The sequence below is a fragment of the Syzygium oleosum genome, unplaced genomic scaffold (genome assembly GCF_021117445.2).
Source record: "Syzygium oleosum isolate NSW1041296 unplaced genomic scaffold, Sole_v2.1 Sole_v2.07, whole genome shotgun sequence".
Lineage (NCBI taxonomy): Eukaryota > Viridiplantae > Streptophyta > Magnoliopsida > Myrtales > Myrtaceae > Syzygium > Syzygium oleosum.
The window spans coordinates 1811395-1831416 of NW_026607491.1; the positions used below are offsets into that span (position 1 = coordinate 1811395).

The window sequence follows — 20022 nt, forward strand, 5'->3', positions numbered from 1 at the left end:
TTAATGACAAATTGCTATGAAACGAGGCCTTGTGATTAAAACGTTGCTTTCAGGCATACAATAGTCGTTTGCTTCTACGAATTTACTTGCTTGTGACCCAAGTTGCACATTACTTAGAAAGCAAATAGGGAGATGGACTCATTTTTCTTCTCTCTTTACAATTGTTTGCATGTAAGGTTGATGGGATACTTGCTCGTTGAGCGGCCAAAAAACGTGCAGATGAAGGAAATCTTTGAATCCGTCATTGTTTTTAAGGTCAGAATGAAGACACGATAGAAGGAAAAAGCTTGCCATTGAATCGATAAAGCACACACGCTACACAATAAGACCGGATTGAAATAGAATAGTCATCAGTCAAAGTCATGAAACTAGGCAGCAACGATGGACCTTGCCCTAGCAACTTGGTCAGTGGGACGTGTCAAGCCTGATCTGGTCCATGTATCGAAGCATCTTGACCGAGTCGCTCACTTTTATTTGGTCGGAAACATCCTTGGTTTGATGAATTCATATAAAGGAGGAGAACGAAAGGTTTACATGCAAACTAACTTCTCTCTTCTTCTTCTGCTTCATCATCTTCTTCCTTTTGTTCTTCTTTTTTTGGATAATCCTCCTCCTTTCTCTTTCTTTCAAATCTGCTACTTCTGTAATGCAAAAGAGCAAGGCCTGACTACGGTATATACCCAGGTACATGTAGTCTCGTTAACTCTTCCGAAACTGCATTTGTAATCTCATCGTTTGAGGTTTCTCTCCATTAATTACGAGTTATTCCAACATCTGAGTTTCTAACGCAAATTAGGCTTTTTGAGCTTGTGAAATGAAATCCCATTCGTTTAGACAACTTCTCATAAGCATTTCATGTAGCAATATTTTCGTTGGTTTTCACTATTGTTCATATGTATCTTTTGTTCCATGTTGATTATATATACGGTAATTTGCGTGGAGCCTAGACTATCTATTTCACTACCAATTACCAACTCCATTTTTAGGCATTTTTATTAAGTCCACAGTCAGATTTTATATAGATACCATTATCTCGTAAGATACATGCAGAAACAGTTGTGATTTCTACACATGAGCGCAATCAAAAGAACTCGGATAACAAATTTTTTTTCAACTTACTTATGACTGAGATCCATTCCTCAGGTAATTTGCATCACTAGCTATAATTAAAGGAACAAGCGCACAAGGAAGAGAGATGGCGAATAACAGCAGTTATATAGGATTCATCCCGAGCACGATCTCAAACCCATGAAGCCACATGACCCTTTCTATTGTGCCGCATGCAAGGAGATTGGCTTCGGCCCTGGCTATGGATGTCCTCAATGCGTCGTCCGCATCCACAAAGAATGCATGTCCCCTTCTCCGTCTATGTCGCTGACAATTCAAAAGAAAGAACACTCCTTGAAGTTTTACCCGGACATGAAGGGTGAAAATGGAAAAGCTGGATTCTGCGCGGTGTGCTCCAAACTTGTCCACGGTTGCGGGTACAGTTCTAGTTGGGGTGACGATTTGCACCCATCGTGCCTCGCGCTTCCGAAGACGATCATGGTAAACGATGCAGAAGTTAAACTGTCGGGCGAAATGAAGTTGGACTGCAGATGGTGCGGGTTCAGGGACATTTACGTCGATAAAGTCAAGCTCTCGAGCTGGTCGTATGCCGGACAGAAGGGCGAGTATCACGCGGGTTGTGTGAAGGACAGATGATCGAGAGCTGGAGGAATGGCGAGTTAGTTCCGGCGAAGGAAGGCGATGACGCGGGTCGAATGCATATTAAAGTTGACCTTCCTTCTAGGGGTGAGATATTGGGCGGTCGAGTGGGTAGATTAATTCTCAGAGGAACATTAGCCGCGCTAAACTTTGACCCGACTGCTTTTCTCAGCTAGGGGCATTAGGGTACCTTTCCCTTCGAGAAATTCATCTAGGAATAAGCATATGATGCAGTCCAAATTGGTATCGCCTCGATACATTTACTTTCAACTTTCGAATGGTACATAAAAACCTCCGAACCGGCACCGTTGTACCATTTCTATCTTACCGTCCGAATTCATAAAGAGCCTAACATTTTTATTACCATATTGCCATTCACAGTCTTATGTATTCACAGAATTGCCATAAATGCTATATATTCTTAGGGTTAATACCACAAAAACCCTAAACTGGTACACCTGTGACAAATTTACCCTTTGTTAGTTTCCGTTAAATTTTATTGCCAAATTGCTAAGTTGGATGATACCTGGTAGTTGACGGGTGTGCCAGTTTAGGGTTTTACCCCTCTGTTTGTCACAGATTTATCAATTTGTGATTTTTTGTTGTATTAATCCAATTTAACGGAGGGTAAATTTGTCACAAGAGTACCGGTTTGGGGTTTTTAGTAGTCAAACAATTAGTTTGGGGTAAATTTATTATAGGTGTACCAGTTTGGGATTTTTGATGATCAAAAAGTAAGTTTAAGGTAAATTTGTCACAGATGTATAAATTTGAGGTTTTTCATGGTATTAAAGCATTTTTTAAAGAAGGACATGGTTTTCAATTGTTTACCTTTTGGCCCCCCCATAATATAGTTCATAGGAAATATTATTTACCCGGGAGTGAATGATAACAATTGTGAAAAACAATAACAAGTATTAAGTTTTGTTGCATCGGGTTGTCGGTCAAGTCACGTAGTAAGTCCCCGTGCAAATTAAAGTCATGTTGGGGGCAATAAAGGGGATAAACCATTAACAGATAACGGATCATGCACGGTAGAACTAATATTAAGTAGAAATTTGTTCAATGGTAGGAACCTTCGATTCATGGTCAGGTTCTGATTTTAGGCAAGATATAAAGGATAAGCAAAATCAGCTCAACTGAAGAAAATATAATAAAAAAATGTTCAGAAAAGTATATCAAAGGTAGATGTACAACATATGAACAAGAAAGAAGGGACCTTTGGATTTAGAACAAATTACGCAATTAAGACTGTTGAAGAAACAATCTCAAGGGTGGAAAATGGTGGAAGAACTTTCGAATTACTTTTAAAAGCAATGTGAAATTACCACAAAGAGGGAAAAATGAATTATCTACATATGGGATTAGTCCAAGTTGCTTTAGAACCTGTTACACGGATGGCGTTAAACACTTCCGCATTGTCTGAAGCCTAAATGTTTTAATTGCTATCCATATTATATTGTTTCCCTAATGGATCTAAATTTCAGGAGAACACTAATGATAAATATAAACAAGCTCAAGATTTGCCATGATTGAAGGATCTCAGAATCAAATATTAATATATAGAATCTATTACAAGGTCATGTGAACAACAATTAATCTAAGAACACATAAATTATAATATTCGGGTGAAGGAGAAACCATTTTGCTGTGTGCAAATGTAGAAAAAACGAACATAATAGTACCAAAGACACTTAGATGGGATGAAACTCAACTTCCAGAAAAAGGGTTTTTTTCCAATCAGATAAAAGTTCAAAGACCTATAAAGAATCAAGAAGCTGAAAAGATTATCGAACCAGAAAATGGAAAAATAAGTTTAGTGAGAGTACATCGATGAAATTAAACTTTGCAAAATTGAATGAAGGAACAATTCCTACAAGAATTTCAAATAAAATTCCCTCTAGGTCATCTTGCTCAGCTATTTCAGAAATATGTTATAGGGAATACTTTCTGATGAACTTGGGAAACAGAACTAATATATTTTAGTTATAGGTTTGATCATGTATTGTTAGAAAAGATATCAACAACTACTCATTCTATCAAATTAGGATGCCTCCAAGCCCAAGCTCGCGTATTATTATTATTAGAACACTAGTACCTGTAAATGTTTTTTTTTTCATGTTATTTAATAGGTACTTTCCTTCATCCGTTTTTAATTAGATGAGTGTTTTTCAATCATTTTCCTCAATTAACTTTTGCATTATTTTTAATATTTGAAAAAATTAAGTAAATGTTTTTAGATATTTTCATTAAGAGATTAATTATTTTCTAAAAAAAAATGTGCTGGCCTGGGCCTATCGTGCCCGGGTTCAGCACGTGCACCGACATGGGCGGGTGCCAACCCTAAAATGAGAACCCCTCACTCTACTCGTGTCCATGCATGGTGTCCAATCATCCCAACATTAATATACGTAAACATTATTCGGATCTCATAACATGTAGTATTCGAAATTTTCAATTAGATTGATACTCATGGATGCATGTAAATCACCTTATCTAACCGCATTAGATAGATTTTGCCGACAAGATGGCATGCACGACTCCCAACATTATTTTGAGTGTAACAATGGGAAAAGTGCCAAAAAAGCCCTAAACCTTTTGTATTAGTGCCAATTTGATTCTAAACCTTTTTTTGGTGCCAATTCAGTCCTAAACCTTTTGCATTGGTGCCAATTTAGTCCTAAACCTTTTTTTGGTGCCAATTAAGTCCTAAACCTTTTAAATTGGTGCCAATTCAGTCCTAAACTTTTTATTTTTGTGCCAATTTAGTCCTTCCGATCAATTTTGATCAGAATTTGCCGACGTGGATGCCTACCGGCTGGCGGCCGATCACCGGTGCCGACGTGGACAACTATAATATTATTTTATTATTTTTTTTGAATTTTTATTATTTTCCTTTTTTTCTTTTTTTTTTCCACTTTTTTTTTTGGTTGTCTTCCTCCTTGCTTTGGCCGGTCGCCGGTCCGGCGACCGGCCAGAGGCCAAAGGCCGCTGAGCTCGACCTTGCCGGCCACTGGCGACGGCGGCCTTGCCCGACGAGGGCGAGCCTCGCCTTGGTCGGGCGAGGCTCGAGCCCTCGCCGGAGGCCGCGGCGAGGGCGAGCCTCGCCATGGTCGGGCGAGGCCCGACCTCGCCGGATCCGGCGAGGTCGAGCGTCGACCTCGCCGGATCCGGCGAGGTCGGGCCTCGCCCGACCGAGGCAAGGCTCAAGCCCTCGCCGCGGCCTCCGGCGAGGGCTCGAGCCTTGCCTCGGTCGGGCGAGGCCCGACCATGGCGAGGCTCGCCCTCGCCACGGCCTCCGGCGAGGGTTCGAGCCTTGCCTTGGTCGGGTGAGGCTTGACCTCGCCGGATCGGGCGAGGTCGGGCCTCGCCTGAACATGGCGAGGCTCGCCCTCACCGCGGCCTCTGGCGAGGGCGAGCCTCGCCATGGTCGGGCGAGGCCCGACCTCGCTGGATCTGGCGAGGTCGAGCCTCGCCCGACCAAGGCGAGGCTTGCCCTCGTCGGGCGAGGCCGCCGTCGCCAGTGGCCGGCGAGGTCGAGCTCGCTGGCCTCAAGCCTCTGGCCGGTCGCCGGTCCGGCGACCGGCCAGAGCAAGGAGGGAGACAACCAAAAAAAAAAGTGGAAAAAAAAGAAAAAAAATAAAAATTCAAAAAATTATTAAAATAATATTATAGTTGTCCACGTCGGCGCCGGTGACTGGCCGCCGGCCGGCAGGCGTCCACGTCGGCAAATTTCGGTCAAAATTGGCCGGAAGGACTAAATTGGCACAAAAACAAAAAGGTTTAGGACTGAATTGGCACCAATTTAAAAGGTTTAGGACTTAATTGGCACCAAAAAAAGGTTTAGGACTAAATTGGCACCAATGCAAAAGGTTTAGGACTGAATTGGCACCAAAAAAAGGTTTAGGACTAAATTGGCACTAATGCAAAAGGTTTAGGACTTTTTTGGCACTTTTCCCCGATTATTATTTGAACACCGGATCCACCTAAATGGCAACCAAATACTTAACCATTCAACTAAATCTTTGAAGTGATTTTTTTGAAATTAAAAATAATGGAACACTAATGGGATATTTTTCTCCAACTATGACTGTTATTTATGGATTATATGGTATAGACATCACTCACATGCAAATTTTACTAAATATAATTTGGTTTTTCGTAAGCTTTGTACCGGATGACTTGATCCACTCAACTCGATTAAAAACACCAAAAGCAAAATCTTTTTTTCTCTCCTTCATTCCCATCTCCCTCTTTCTCTCTTTAATCAGACGCACACCCACACCAACCACCGCCCACCTCGGCGCGCCGCCTAGGCCTCGCGAAGACACCAACACCAGCCTCGTCACAATTGCCGCCGTTGTCAAGCCCCATACCCACCATCCCCTAGCCCACCTCTCTCTTCCCCCTGATCTTGCTCATAAATACATAAGGGACTAAGTAAACTGCGCAATTACTTCGCAGTTTACCCAGGTGCAAGCGAAATGAAAGAGGAACTGCAATTGAAATTGATTGCAAAATCGAACCGCGCTAAGATCAACAATAATAATGGCTAAGATGAAGTTGGCTAGCATGTTTTAGATGTATGTAAGAATATTTTCAGGTAAATGTGGGTGATTTCTATGTATGTTAACCACGAAGTAGATATAAAGTTGAAGGAAGTTTCCTCCACTTAGAGACAGAGGAAATATGGTCCCAACAATTAAGATTGCGAGAACATCAACTAGCCTGTCACGTATAAAGGTGTTGATATGAATTTTCAAAAGAGATATAATAAAATCTCATCACCATTGGATTTATTCAAGTAATATTTAATTGCTCGATCATGGAAATCGATTTGGAAAAAGACACCGAAATGGTAATATTTTCCCGATATATATATATATATATATATGTGCAATTTCGAATATTTCAGTACCTTCCGAGGTACACTTTTTGATTATATAATTAGAAAATGATAATATTGGATATCTTTTAAAAATATGACGTGGATTTGATTTTGTCATATTTTGGAAAACGATTTCCTTCACCTCTATGGCCCTTGTGCCCATCCAGAAGAGAGGGGCATTTAGAAAAGATATATGAAGAGACATCAAGAGCTTTCCGCATATAGGAAGACTTTTGACCCTCAAAGAGACAAGGAAGTCTCGTCGAATCAAGCTTTCAATACGTCGAAGTTCTGTCGGATCGAGCTTGAAAGCTTTGCCGTCTTCGTCGGATCAGGCTTCAAAATCCCGAAAATTCCAGAAATAAAGGTTTCCACTGAACCAGTCGAGATCACCTTCCCGTCAAATTAGAGATTCCATTAACATGTTGGATATCGATAGATTTGGCACTAATTTAATTGTCTTATTTGATAGAATGATTTGAAGGTGGAAACACTCACAATTCACTCAACTCGACTCTAATCAAGAAAAAGAAGGAGATTAATACGAGAAACTCTCACAAATGTATCTAGCATTTCAAGAAGATCCTTTTTTTTTATTTTATGAAATGATCACAAGATTTGCCCTTATATAGGCTTGTTACATGACTCTCACTCTTAAATAACCCATAAATGTATCTAGCATAATACATTCCTTGAATTTACAAAATACTGAACTAGACATTGAAACATGAAATTAAACATAAGTGAACATTCCAAATGCATGTAGGACATTCATGATTTGGTTTAAGTACTAACATTATTTTTAGACTCGAATTTTATTGGAGAAATATCTATCCTAAAATTTCTTGTTGATCATGGACAATTTGGCGACGATTTCAAGTCCAGTGGAGCTTTGTAGGTAGAGATATGCAGTCGCTTCTTTCTCTCTCTCTCTCTCGTTCGTGAGAGAACACGAATGCTTGCAAACCTAATTAAACGTATTCGCAAAAGGATTCTTCAACGTGAAGCATGTATTTAACCGAAAATTCCTGTAAGCCCAGAACATTTGTCTTCTCTTTGGATCTGTTTGATCAAGGGTATTGCCCCTAACCTAGCAGATCAGTCGGGTCTCCGGTCATTGCGGCCATTGTTCCTTTACGAGCCAATTCCAACAATTTGCTGCCCAAGTTTCCTGATATCCCCCTAGAAGAAAGGTCCACTTTAATATGCATTTGACCCGCACCATCGCCTTCCTTCGCAGGAACGAACTCGCCATTCCTCCAGCTCTCAATCACCATGTCCTTCACACAGCCCACATGATACTCGCAATTTTCTCTGGCGTACGACCAGCTCCGGATCTTGACTTTGCCGATGTAACGCTTCATCACGCCGCACCATTTGCAGTCCAACATCATCTTATTTGCCAGACGAAGTTCTGCACTGTTGACCATGATGGATTTCGGAAGAGTCAGGCACGATGGGTGGCAATTCTTCCCCGAACTCGACCTGTACCCACAACCTCTAACTGGTTGGGAGCACACAGCACAAAATCTGGGTTTTCCATTTTCGGCATTCATATCAGGGTAAAATTTTAAGGAGTGCTTTTTCCGTTTAAGTCGTAGAGACGATTCCGGAGAAGGGGACTTGCATTCTTGATGGACTCGAACAACACATTTAGAGCACCCGTAGCCGGTGCTGAAGCCGGTCTCCTTGCATGCGGTGCAATAGAAAGGGTCTCGTGGCTCCATCAGTGTGAGTTCGTGCTCAGGATGAATCGTATAACTAGTGTCCTTAGTGTTCTTCGACACCTCGCCTCCCATCTGATCCCGTTCCTTTATAGCTAGTGATCAAAATTACCTGAGAATTGGATCATAGTCATAGCTATGTCAAAAAGAAATATGGAAAGATTGAAAGCTCAAATGACAAAGATTAAATAAGAACTTCCTGAAGAATTAATCATCAAGAAACAGATACCTGTACTATATGCAGTTTTTAGGCCTCAACTCTTTTCCTTTGGAGAAGAAGCAGATTCAAATGAGAGAAGAAGAGGTTGGTTTGCATGTAAGGTTTCATTTTCCTCTTTTTATAAACATCAGGAAGGAAGTTCCGACAAATACGTGTGGAAGTTGCAAGGACAAGTTGCCCTAGTTGAAGTACAGTAATCCCTACTATAGTTCGATTTGGATCCTAAGTACATGTGGCTGTTGGCTGGTCCATATCACACTACGAGTTGACTATTGACTTTATATCTCCATCCTTTCTTTTGTCTTTTCAAGTTATATGTGTTATGCTATTGACTTCATGTAGAATAAATATCAAGTCAATGACGCGCCTTTTTTTTTTCCTCAATTTAAGAAAAAGACGAAATTGACAAGTTCAAAGATGCATATTCAATGTTTGTGTGTTCTGACTTGACCGACGGAAAGTCCTTTTCAGTGAACCAATTACTGTCCTAGATTGAATCTGGACCGTGATATTTGATGGGAAGTACATAGAATTCGCATACCATTTTCAATGACCCCACACGTATATTAAATTTATTGGATAGTTTTTCGTAACGGTGGTGATATAGACATTAAAAACTTGGAAATTAAAAATGATACAATCTCCCTAAGCAACTCATGGATGATAGCAACATTCAACCAGCACATGGGTTCGTCTACCGGCTGTTCGCATGAATTAAAACAACTATTATTTGACATCAACTGGCCTTTTTTTTGTTGGGGTCGAACATCAACTGGCCTTTATGAAGGGGAAAATAACATGCAATTGGTCAAGTCCTATGAAGGTCAATGCCTATTCACCTATCGTATTTCGCACAGCTAAGACATCATGCTTCAATTATTAAGGGAGAGTTGATTTTGATTTAACAGTGTTGTTGTTGCCAGTTGTGAAGCCTAGTGAACAATTCTCTATATATTAAATTTGATGTCTTCTAGGTGTCAACTGATGAACGACTCTAATTTCTGTTTTTTTATGCACTTCTAAACCTTTCTTATTATGTCAAGAAGTATGTATTTTGTTTACTTCTTAAATTCTCACATGACAAGGCACTATACAACACGGCACAGGGCAAATGGAAGTAAGTGACTCGGTTGAATTTGTCAACTCAATGACAAGCTTTTTCCGTTAATTTTGTCCTTTTCTTAATTCTGACCATAAGCACGACAGATTCAAAGATTCCTATCGTCATCATGCAAGTATGTTATGTTTGGCCGCTCCACGAGCAAGAATTCCATCAGCTTTATATACAAATAATTGTGAAGTGACATGAAAAATGAGACAATCATCTCTTTATTTGCTTTCTTAATAATGTTCAACTTAGGTCACAAACGAGTAAATTCATAGAAGCATAAGAATCTTATATGCTTGAAAGCAACATTTAATCACATGGCCTTGATTCATAGCGATTTGTCACTAACGACTATTATTGTCATCAAAATTGACCTTCGTTTCTAAAAGGGATAATGACACAAATAATCCCTGAACTTTGGCCCAATGTGCATTCTGGTCTATGAACTTTTAATTTGTTCAATGTAGTAACTGAACTTTAGTCTAATGTTCAATGTGGTCCCTGAACTTTTAATTTGTTCAATGTGGTCCCTGGACTTTTAATTTGTTCAATGTGGTCCCTGGACTTTTGGTACATGTTCAATTTAGTCCCTGAACTATATGAAAATGTTCAATGTAGTCCTTCCATTAATTCAAATTCAAGGATTACATTGAACAAATTAAAAGTTCATGGACCACATTGAACATTATACTAAAGTTCATGGACTACATTAAACAAATTAAAAGTTTAGGGACCAGATTGCACATATGGTCAAAGTTCAAGGACAATTTGTGTCATTTCCCCTTTCTGAAAAGGAATAATAACACACAGTGGTCGAGTCCTAAGAAAAGTTCAATTCAGTGCAGTTATTACATTTCATGCAGCTAATAGGACGTCATGCTTCAGTTATTTAGGTCGAGTCTGCTAGTGCTTTTCGTATAGTATATTTGCCAGAGTAATATTTTCCACCATTCCTAGTTGAAGGAAATTTCCTCCATAATTTCTTTTTGGTCCAGAAATTTCCTCCATAATTTATGGGTTACACTTTATGGATATTAGACACATACAAACTTAACTAAAATCAAAAGTGGGTGATGCGTCTATACTTGCAACGTACCATTGAGAAGCATGGATGGAGAAAATTTCCTCCAATCAGGGATGGACGAACATGACCCTATTATCAATGCTAGCACTAACACAAAATCCTTAAGGACCAGATTCTCAGAAATCGATGACCGTTGGATCATAATAGAACAACTCTCAGTTGTTCATTGAATACGTTTGAAGTATTTTTAGGTATAACATTGTGTGTACCAAGTACAGAAAAATGCACTAAGGCACAAAAATTTTCAGACGGGTAGATCGATCCCTCAAGAGATAAGAGTAACCCCTCTTTGCAATTGTTTTTTTTTTTTGTTGGGCTAGGCAGTATATTCACAGAATTGATTATGATGAAGAATGCTGTTATTGAAATAATTGACTGCTTGGCAACGTTGTCAAAATCGCGATTAAAATCAGGGAATTGTACGATGTTATGACTCAAATTTCATCAAATAATTTCACTCGCACTCAAAATTGCAAATTAGTAAAATCACTTGTCAAAATTGGTAGAGTCGGTGAAATCGGTAAAATTCGTATTGGCAACTAGATTGATATAAGATTTGGCTTTTTGCCTGATATCTTCAATTACCCTATAGAGAGTCAATGAAAATTCATGAAATAACATCTGAAATAGGCCCATAAAAAATGATAAAGATGATGATTAACTTGGTTGGGATGATAAAGAAGTAGGAAAAGAAAAGGGGGCGACGATTTGTTCTAAAGCTACTAATCGTCGATCTTATGTGTTTTAATTTTTAAATGGAGTGTCAAGTGTAACATAAGTTGCTGGATTACCGCTATTGTTATTTTTTTCTTCCTAGTTTGCATTTGAACAGTATTCGGAACTATAAACTAATAGATTTGTATTTGCATTAGGATCTTCCCCTTCTAGACATATTTCCATTGGCTATGAACAGTAAATTTGTTAGATAGTCACTACTTAATACAATAATATCTGAGATATTTATGACTTAAAATAACAGGGATGGTGAGATTTTCAACTTTAATTATACCGGTTGTTATGACCAACGTTATTCAATTTTACAGGCCCCTAGCGATTTTACCTTTACCAACCTTGGTGTGAGGTGAACAGTTCTCTGTAGACGTCATAAGTTCGACATCTTCTGGGTTTCGACTGCTGGCCTACTCTATTCCGTTTTAGCTTTGTATGTACTCTTATCTTTTCAAATCATGCCAAGAAATACGTATTTATCTAATTTTGTAATTCGTCAGTGATAAAATTGCGAATTCCACTAAAGTTCAGTTACCATCGATGCAAATTACCCTTAAAACTAATAACAATAACTGTGAAGAGAAAGCAATTACAACTCAAATAGATATGTAACATAGTTTTCAGGAGTGATGAACATAATGAAACATCACCAGCTGATGTTTTACTCACAGCACATAGTTCAATAACACGTATAAACTATTAAGCTCGCGCAAGAACACTTGGAGATGCTTATCAATGACCCTATGTCAAGAATCGGGAACGTTCGATTAACTTTGATCGTCGGTTCCATAACAAGTTTCCCGAAATTCCGGTCACGTCTCCAGTGAGCGCCGACCACCCGGTAACAAAAGCAAACTTTACTATCGTCCTCCCGACAAACCCTCTTTTCTTGCCTTTCCATTTACAAGGCTTGTCGGCTGTCATTGATGTCTGGCCGTCATCAGCGTCCTCGTCGTAAGAGATGCCGCCACTCTTCCAGCTCTCCACCATCATTTCTCTCACGCACCCCACATGGTAGCGGTGCTTCGCGCCCTCAGACACGTACCACCAACTCGGGATCTCGACTTTGTTCAGGCAGATCGACTTCTTCCCGCACCAGTCACAAGCTGAGGAACACGATTCGACGAGATTGAGCATGACATCGTTGACGTGTATGCATTTCTGGAGGTGGAGGCAAGATGGGTGGAAGCTCGGATTGCCAGAGGCAACGAAGCTGTATGCGCTGCTGCGAAGAGGCTCCGAGCATGCGCTGCAGAAGGTGCAAGCACCACTGGTATCTGTAGGAATTACAGTGTTAAATAATCTAGACAGTCTGTTTTACTTTTTTCTACGAACCTCACCTCCCTCACCATTGACATGATTAGTTAACTATCAATGTAAATGGCGATGTTCTGCACGGTATACGACATGAGTATTGATCGTTTGTTAAAGATACCACAGTATAAGACTTGCGTTTCCTTATAAAAGGTTCATGCACTGATTGTGATTCTACAATCTTTCTTTTAATAGTATACTGGTCTTGGTCTGAGGTAAAAAAAAAAATTTTTCTGGTAGACCGAGATTCCTAACTGTCATCAATTGGCAACTACACAATGATTAAACATGAAACATCGCAGATGGTTAATCACCTTTATAATTGGTCTATATACTTCGTATTTATTTTTTTGTCTATTAGCATTTGGACTGAGTTGATTAGAAATTAAGGTCTGTACATACGCGAACTATGTAAATAGACTACTACTCCGTGAATTTTGTCTACATCTCTCTCTGAGTTAGTGAATTTCCGAGATAATGGCAACTGCAATTAGAGGGAAAAAACAGAAATAAAATCATATAGGGGAAAAAACCAAGCAGAACAGGAAAACAAAGGAGCATCTTTCGTGGATTTGTTACTCGTACCAGCTTGAGGATTATACTTGAGGTTGCAATTCTTCTGTAGAGGGTGTGACACCGTTGAAGGCGGGTACATGCACTTTTTGTGGACTAGGATGAGGCATGTCTCGCAACCATAAGAAAATCCGAACCCGATCTGTCTACACGCGCTGCAGAAGAAAGGGTCTCCCTGCATCATCAGCTCAAGCTTGTGCTCCGGATGAATCCTATTGCCGCTCTCATTCGACATCTGACTGTTTCTTCTTCACTCGCCCGCCTTTATGCGATCGGAAGAAATAATGACTGCGTTTCAATCCGAGCCTGAGGAGCAACCAAAGCAATGAATAAAGTTACCCGATGAAAACAGTGATAGCAGATGCAAATCATTTTAGAGGAATTTGGATGCGATGAGAATGATTTGGCGATTTAAACTAATGGGATGTAAGTGAAAACAGAGAGAGATTCGAAGCAAGAATGCATGAAATGAAAAGCTTAAGGAATTCTTCGACATCTACCTCTTTCTACATGCTGGCATGTGTTTTGATGAGAACGGTATATATAAGTGAAGTTAATGTATTTTATTGAAGGAGATGTGCTAGAGGGTCCGGTTTCTTTACTCGTTTATTGAGAGGGGCAAAAGAACAGGTCAATCTTCATAAACATTGAATTTGGTTGACTGGTGACTCGTGGTTTGAGGTCTCTTCAGCTGTATAAGACTCCATTTGTTTCGCGAAAAATTTAAATTTTTAAAAAAATGTTTTCCGTAAAGTAGAAAATGACAATATTTTCCAATGTTCAATGAGATTTGAAAATGAACTGGGAAATATTTTTCGTCGTTTGGTATGGAAAATATGATTTGATTTTCCTTCTTGCACTCATTTTAATAATTTTTTATTTTATCTTTTAAAAAAATTCAAATTTTTAATTTTTAATTTTTAAATTGATACAAATATAATAGGTTTAAGACTTTTCTGACACTTTTCCCTATTCATGCTACCTGCAACTGCCGGTAACGAGCTCCTTGTCCTATTGCTCCATTGCAAGATCCTCGCCGGTGCCGCCTCATGCCTACCGTCCCTATCCAAATCGTGCAGCCAAGCCCACCGCTCTACCATGACCCTCGCCTGTGCCTTGTTTGGTCCCCTACTCCGATGATCGCGACAAATAGGTGTTGTCCCAAAGAATCCGACAATGTCACTGTTGTTCCCTGTTGAAGCTGCGACGAGCTTGCTATCAGTGACTCCTCCAGCTCGGCCTCGCCGTCCCTCACCGAACCATCGAGATTTTGTCATTGGCCATACCAGCAACACCATAATCCGTTCGTCTTTGTAGGCTTTCCCGGCGAGTTCACAGTATCACCATGATAGTCCTCAATATCGAGAACCAATACACACCGGCTGAGCACCGTGAGGCCAACCATTGAGCTGAGTCCCCACCGTCCATATCGCCGGTCACCACCGTTTGTGATCCGTCGAGTTCAAATTTGAAAGTTATCCACAAATTAGGTAAATTCTTATCCGAATCAATTTGAATATCTTATTGCCTAATTTGTGCTTGTCAATATTTAACTTCAAATATTTTGAGTGATAGGCATTATCAATTAGGATTTATTTCCTAATCAACAACGCAAATGTAATCTTTTTGATTGTATCTTTAAGCCTTAAGCTGGAATTTTGGGTTTTTTCTTGTTTTATAAGAGATTAAATTATGAGCAATGCACCCACCCATGGGTAGCTCAGTTGGTTAGGGCGTAGTTGGGATTGTGTGGTTAGGCGCACTGGTCCCAGGTTCGATTTCCCAGCTGAGCACTTGTGATTTAAGTGGGAGGCCATGGCGGTGGGTTGCTGTGCTAGTCTCTCCCGAGGAATAGTCGAGGTGCGTGCAAGCTGGCCCGGACACCTCGGTTACCAAAAAAAAAATTATGAGCAATGCATGAGATGTAATTTAATGCTTGGTTATGTCTATATAATGCTAATCTAATTAATAACATGTGACATAGATTATCTAGATGCAATCTATATGTTACCTAATTCTAATGACGGGTAAACTATTAATCTAGCATGACATGCAATGACATGAAAATAATGCACGTTCTAAACATGATTTCTAAATGCAATAATAATTGTTTGATTTTTGGTTTTTCTTGTTTTATAAGAGATTAAATTATGTGCAATGCATGGGATACAATTCAATGCTAGGTTGTGTCTATATAATGCTAATCTAATTAATAACACGTGACATAGATTATCTAGATGAAATCTATATGTTACCTAATTCTAATGACAGGTAAACTATTAATCTAGCATGACATGCAATGACATGAAAATTATGCATGTCCTAAACATGATTTCTAAATGCAACAATAATTGTTTGATTTTTGGTTTTTCTTGTTTTATAAGAGATTAAATTATGTGCAATGCATGAGATACAATTTAATGCTAGGTCGTGTCTATATAATGCTAATCTAATTAATAACATGTGACATAGATTATATAGATGCAATCTATATGTTACCTAATTCTAATGACAAGTAAACTATTAATCTAGCATGACATGAAAATTATGATGTGGCAATGCTGACATGGAATTTATGACATGACAATACGATGACGTGGCAACAATGACGTGCCAATGATATCACGGCAAAGATGACATGGCAATGATGAAGTGACAATGATGACTATATGAAACATGCCACTTATTATTATTTTTTTGATTTTCATTTAAAGATAAAATAGTAATTCCTAATTAACCATATGGTTCCTAAATATGCAAATCAAAACTAAGAAACTAATATGAATGCAATCTAACCAAGGTGAGGATAATGTTAGTATAGTTAAGTTCAATACATGATTTTAAATGTATGTCATTAGTTAATAAAATCTTAGGTTATCTAGTTATATATTTTCTTTGCATTAACCAAGATATATTAGGACGTTTGGACCTTTAGACACTAAGGTCAAACCTTTAATATTATCTGGACGTGATTCATTGATCCACGTGCATGATCATTCCTCACATGTTAGCGTCATAGGATAAAAATGGATAAAGACTGCATGCAAAAACATTTTCGAATTAAAGAGAAAAGGTACCGAAAGGGTGTTAGGTTAATCTAGCGTAATTAAGTCCTCGAATCTCTTGAATCTCTGGTTTATGAAGTGTCTAATCGACCTATAATTGATTAATGGCGACTCCAAAAGGTAAGATTAATTACATGATTGATTGAGTACCAAGTTACGGTCAGATGGACTTGAGAAAGTCTGCACTAAACTCGAACGATTACCTCGTGAGAGGGACTTTCGTTCCCATTTAGTAAGTCTGTTAGCCTTTCCCTTGGTGGTTCACCTCTGGGAAGGTTGCGACAGAAGGAAAGCATAGTGAGACACCACACTAATGCCAATGAACCTCAACAAGTTGTAAAGTTATGAGCAAAACCATTACCAGAGAAGGCCTATAAAATGCTTTTTAGGTCTGGTATGACTAGGAAATTCCTAATAGGTGTACTTAGTACATTACTATAGTCGGCCTATAAAATGCTTTCTCTTAGATGACTAGGAAATTACTAGCATATGCGCTTAGTACTGCGAGCTATCTTGCGAATAGATCCCCATTGACTAAGATTTGATGTTAGACTCTCAAAGAAGTGTAACCAAGTAACGTTGCCGATTATTCTATTTTTAGAATATTTGGTTGTACGTATTATATTTGAATGAATGATAGTAAGCTCAATGGGAAGGCAAGAAAATGCATATTCCTAAGTTATGCACAGGGTGAGTGGGGCTATTGATTATTGTGCTCGAAATTAAATTCGCTTGTTGTCATAAGAGAAATTATATTTGACGAGTCTCCGGTACATTTAGGTAAGAATGATTGTGGCAGTATTTATATGGATTTGGACGGTGTTCAATTCATGGTGGAGTTGCAATCAGAAACTTCTAAGGTAGCGGATGCTAGGATGGTAATCAACACAGATAATGCTTGTAGTGAGAAGAAGCCCGTAGAGCCAACAATTGTTGTAGATGTTAAGTCTAACAAGGTGCATGTTCAATCTCCTCACAGGTACAAATGCAACAATGGTATTGCTTTATCTGTGATAGAGGCGACCGAGTATGAAAATCCTTATGGAGTAGCTAAAAATGCAAGTGGAATTGGTATCTTGATGCGGTCCAATGTTATGACGAAATTCAAGCGAGGCTTGGACTTGGAAGACTTTGTGGCGGTTGAGCCGTTGAGGAGCCGTGGGAGAGTAACAAAGAAGTTCAAGTTACAAGAAACGATTGTAACTTGACTCAAGCATCAAGCCAAGGTGGAATTATTGAAATTATATCTCGAGTTTGAGAATGAAAAGAAAAAGAAAATTTCTAATTGAGTTGTTTTCTAGTTTAACACTCTCTTTGTTTTGTGGAAAACATTTTCCTCATTTTCCGGCGATTGGTTTGCTTAGTAAAATGAGTCAACGAAAAATATTTTCCTCATTATTGACGCTTGTACCCAAAAATCTACGCTTGAGTACGGAAACTCTAACCCGCTAGTTTATAGGTCCCCGGTGTTCAGGACCAGGTCTTCGGAGCTCGAGCGCTAGTCTATCGAGGCTGTGCCTGGGTCCGATTCCTCGGTGCCCACAGCCAGGTACACCTAGGCTAGGTCTGAAGCCCGAAGCCCTAGTGTTCGTGCCCAATGTCCTAGCACCTGAGCTTAGGTCAGTAAATGCCATGCTTGGCTTCTCGATGCTCAAGCTGTAGTCCTTGACACCCAGGGCCAAGCTCACAAAGCCGAGCGCGGGTTCTCAGAGCTTAGGCTTGGGTCCTTAGTTAATAAAACATTCGTTCTTATAAAAATATTTTTTAAAAATGAAAATTTTAATTATGTTTTTTCTTTCTTTTTATTTTTCCTTCTTCCTCAGCCAGTGGTCGGCCATGGTGACATCAGCAATTGGCCACAACAAGCTCACCCAAGGCCGGCGAGGCTCGAGCTTGAGCCTCGCCAGACCTCTGGCAAGTTTGAAGAGGTCGGTAAGTCACGACGAGCTCAACTTTGCTGAGACTCGCGAGGCCTCGTGCTCGTCAATTTTGAGAGTCTCAAGCTCGTGGCCTTGGTTGAGCTCGACCTTGTCGGATCTTGTAAAGTAGAGCCTCACCCAAGGCTCGCTCAGCTCGGCGGAATCTGGCGAGCTCAAGCCTCGCTAGCCCGTGGCGAGGCTTGTCCCTCGCTTGTGGTCGATCGCAGCCGTCGTCATGGCTGCCAACCGATCGAAGAAGAAGGAAAAGAAAAAAAGAAAATAAAATGAAAAGGTAAAATAATTAAAAAATTCAAATTTTTTAAAAAGAGAGAAAAAAATTGAAAAAAAGAAATAAAAAAATTATTAAAAGGAGTGCACATAGGAAAATCAAACAAGATATTCCAAACTAAACGGTGGAAAATAGTTTTTAATTTATTTTCAAGTTTCAGTCATATACTGAAAAATATAGTCATTATCTTGGAAAATGACCTTTTGGAAAATATTTTATAGAAATGTTGCATTTTCCATGAATCAAACGGAGTCTAAGTGATTTTCTAATTTGAGTAAGTTTCCTATTTTGGATCCAATTCTCTTCTATATAAGAAGTTAGTTTTTTTTTTTATGAAGATTATCCAAGAGGTCGTTTCTTTGTGAATTAAATCTTAAAACAATCCAAGAGGTTGTTTCTTTATGGGTAAGATTTTATTTATTTCGTTGTGGGATTGAAAGATTATTTCATGAGCAATTGTGAGAGCTAAACATTATGAAATTATTGAGAATAAATGAAGGTTGAGAAACACTGAGAGTATTTGTGTAACTCGAGTGTGATTGTAATCTCCATTATATCCCTTGATCCATAGTCGAATTCTCTACTGCTCTCCCCATAGATGTAGGTCACACTGACTAAATCAAGTAAATTTAATGTCTGATTTATTTCTTTAGTTTGTTTATTTTATTTTTCGATTGCTTACTTTTCACAACAAATTGGTTTGTTGATTCAAGCTTTATAAGTACGCTTTTGAAGACCAAATAAGAGCTGCTGGTAGTGAAAATAGTCTCAGTTCTGCACTTGTATAGGTGAACTATGTAATTCATATGAGTGCAGTGAAGTGTTTAGGAGTGGCCGGGGTTTTTCCTCTACGTTTTGGAGAGTCTTTCCGCGTCAAATCTCCACGGTACCAAATGTGTAATTTGCTTGTCGGTGCGCTGTCGAGGGCATTTGTTCGTTCAGAAGGAGTGTTGTTGCATGTGGTTATTCTTGGTGAACTTGGTTTTAACTCCCCAAAAGGTACCTCAACGGTGGCATCAACAGTATAATATCGTACCATAAACAATCAATTGTGAGCCGTTTGAAGACATCGATTCACAACAGAGCTCACTAATGGACAATCTCAACCGTTAGATACCAACATTTTCCTGTCTACAATTGTTCCTTATAAAATTCTAGGATATAACAAGTTTAACGAGTACCAAACCTAATATGACCATCATGATCTTCCATTGGACCAGCAGATCTTTTGCACAACATGTTGTTATTCACAACTTATATAAACAGATAAGCTTGCGCAGGAACATTAGAACATCCTATTAGGGAAAATCCCTTATGATGTTTTGAAGATGACAAAATAATCAAAAGCTACTAATGTGTTTAATCGTTGAGTAACCAGGTGAAAGATACACAAGTCGTTATG

The 20022-nt window shown here is 39.2% G+C and overlaps 2 protein-coding genes and 1 pseudogene across 2 annotated transcripts; 1 reads left to right on the forward strand and 2 right to left on the reverse strand.

The window, feature by feature from the left end:
- Positions 1-381: 381 nt before the first annotated feature.
- LOC115663485 (uncharacterized) lies at positions 382-1883 on the forward strand (annotated as a pseudogene).
- Positions 1884-7623: 5740 nt separating this feature from the next.
- Positions 7624-8394, reverse strand: LOC115682244 (uncharacterized). The gene has a single exon (XM_030606406.2). It carries the CDS (start codon positions 8392-8394, stop codon positions 7681-7683), a length of 714 nt encoding a protein of 237 aa, XP_030462266.1. The 3' UTR covers positions 7624-7680.
- A 3807-nt stretch (positions 8395-12201) lies between these two features.
- Positions 12202-13582, reverse strand: LOC115682150 (uncharacterized). Its single transcript, XM_030606293.2, has 2 exons — positions 13360-13582; positions 12202-12737 (listed from the first exon to the last, which is right to left on the reverse strand). Exons 1-2 carry the CDS (start codon positions 13580-13582, stop codon positions 12202-12204), a joined length of 759 nt encoding a protein of 252 aa, XP_030462153.1.
- Positions 13583-20022: the final 6440 nt, after the last annotated feature.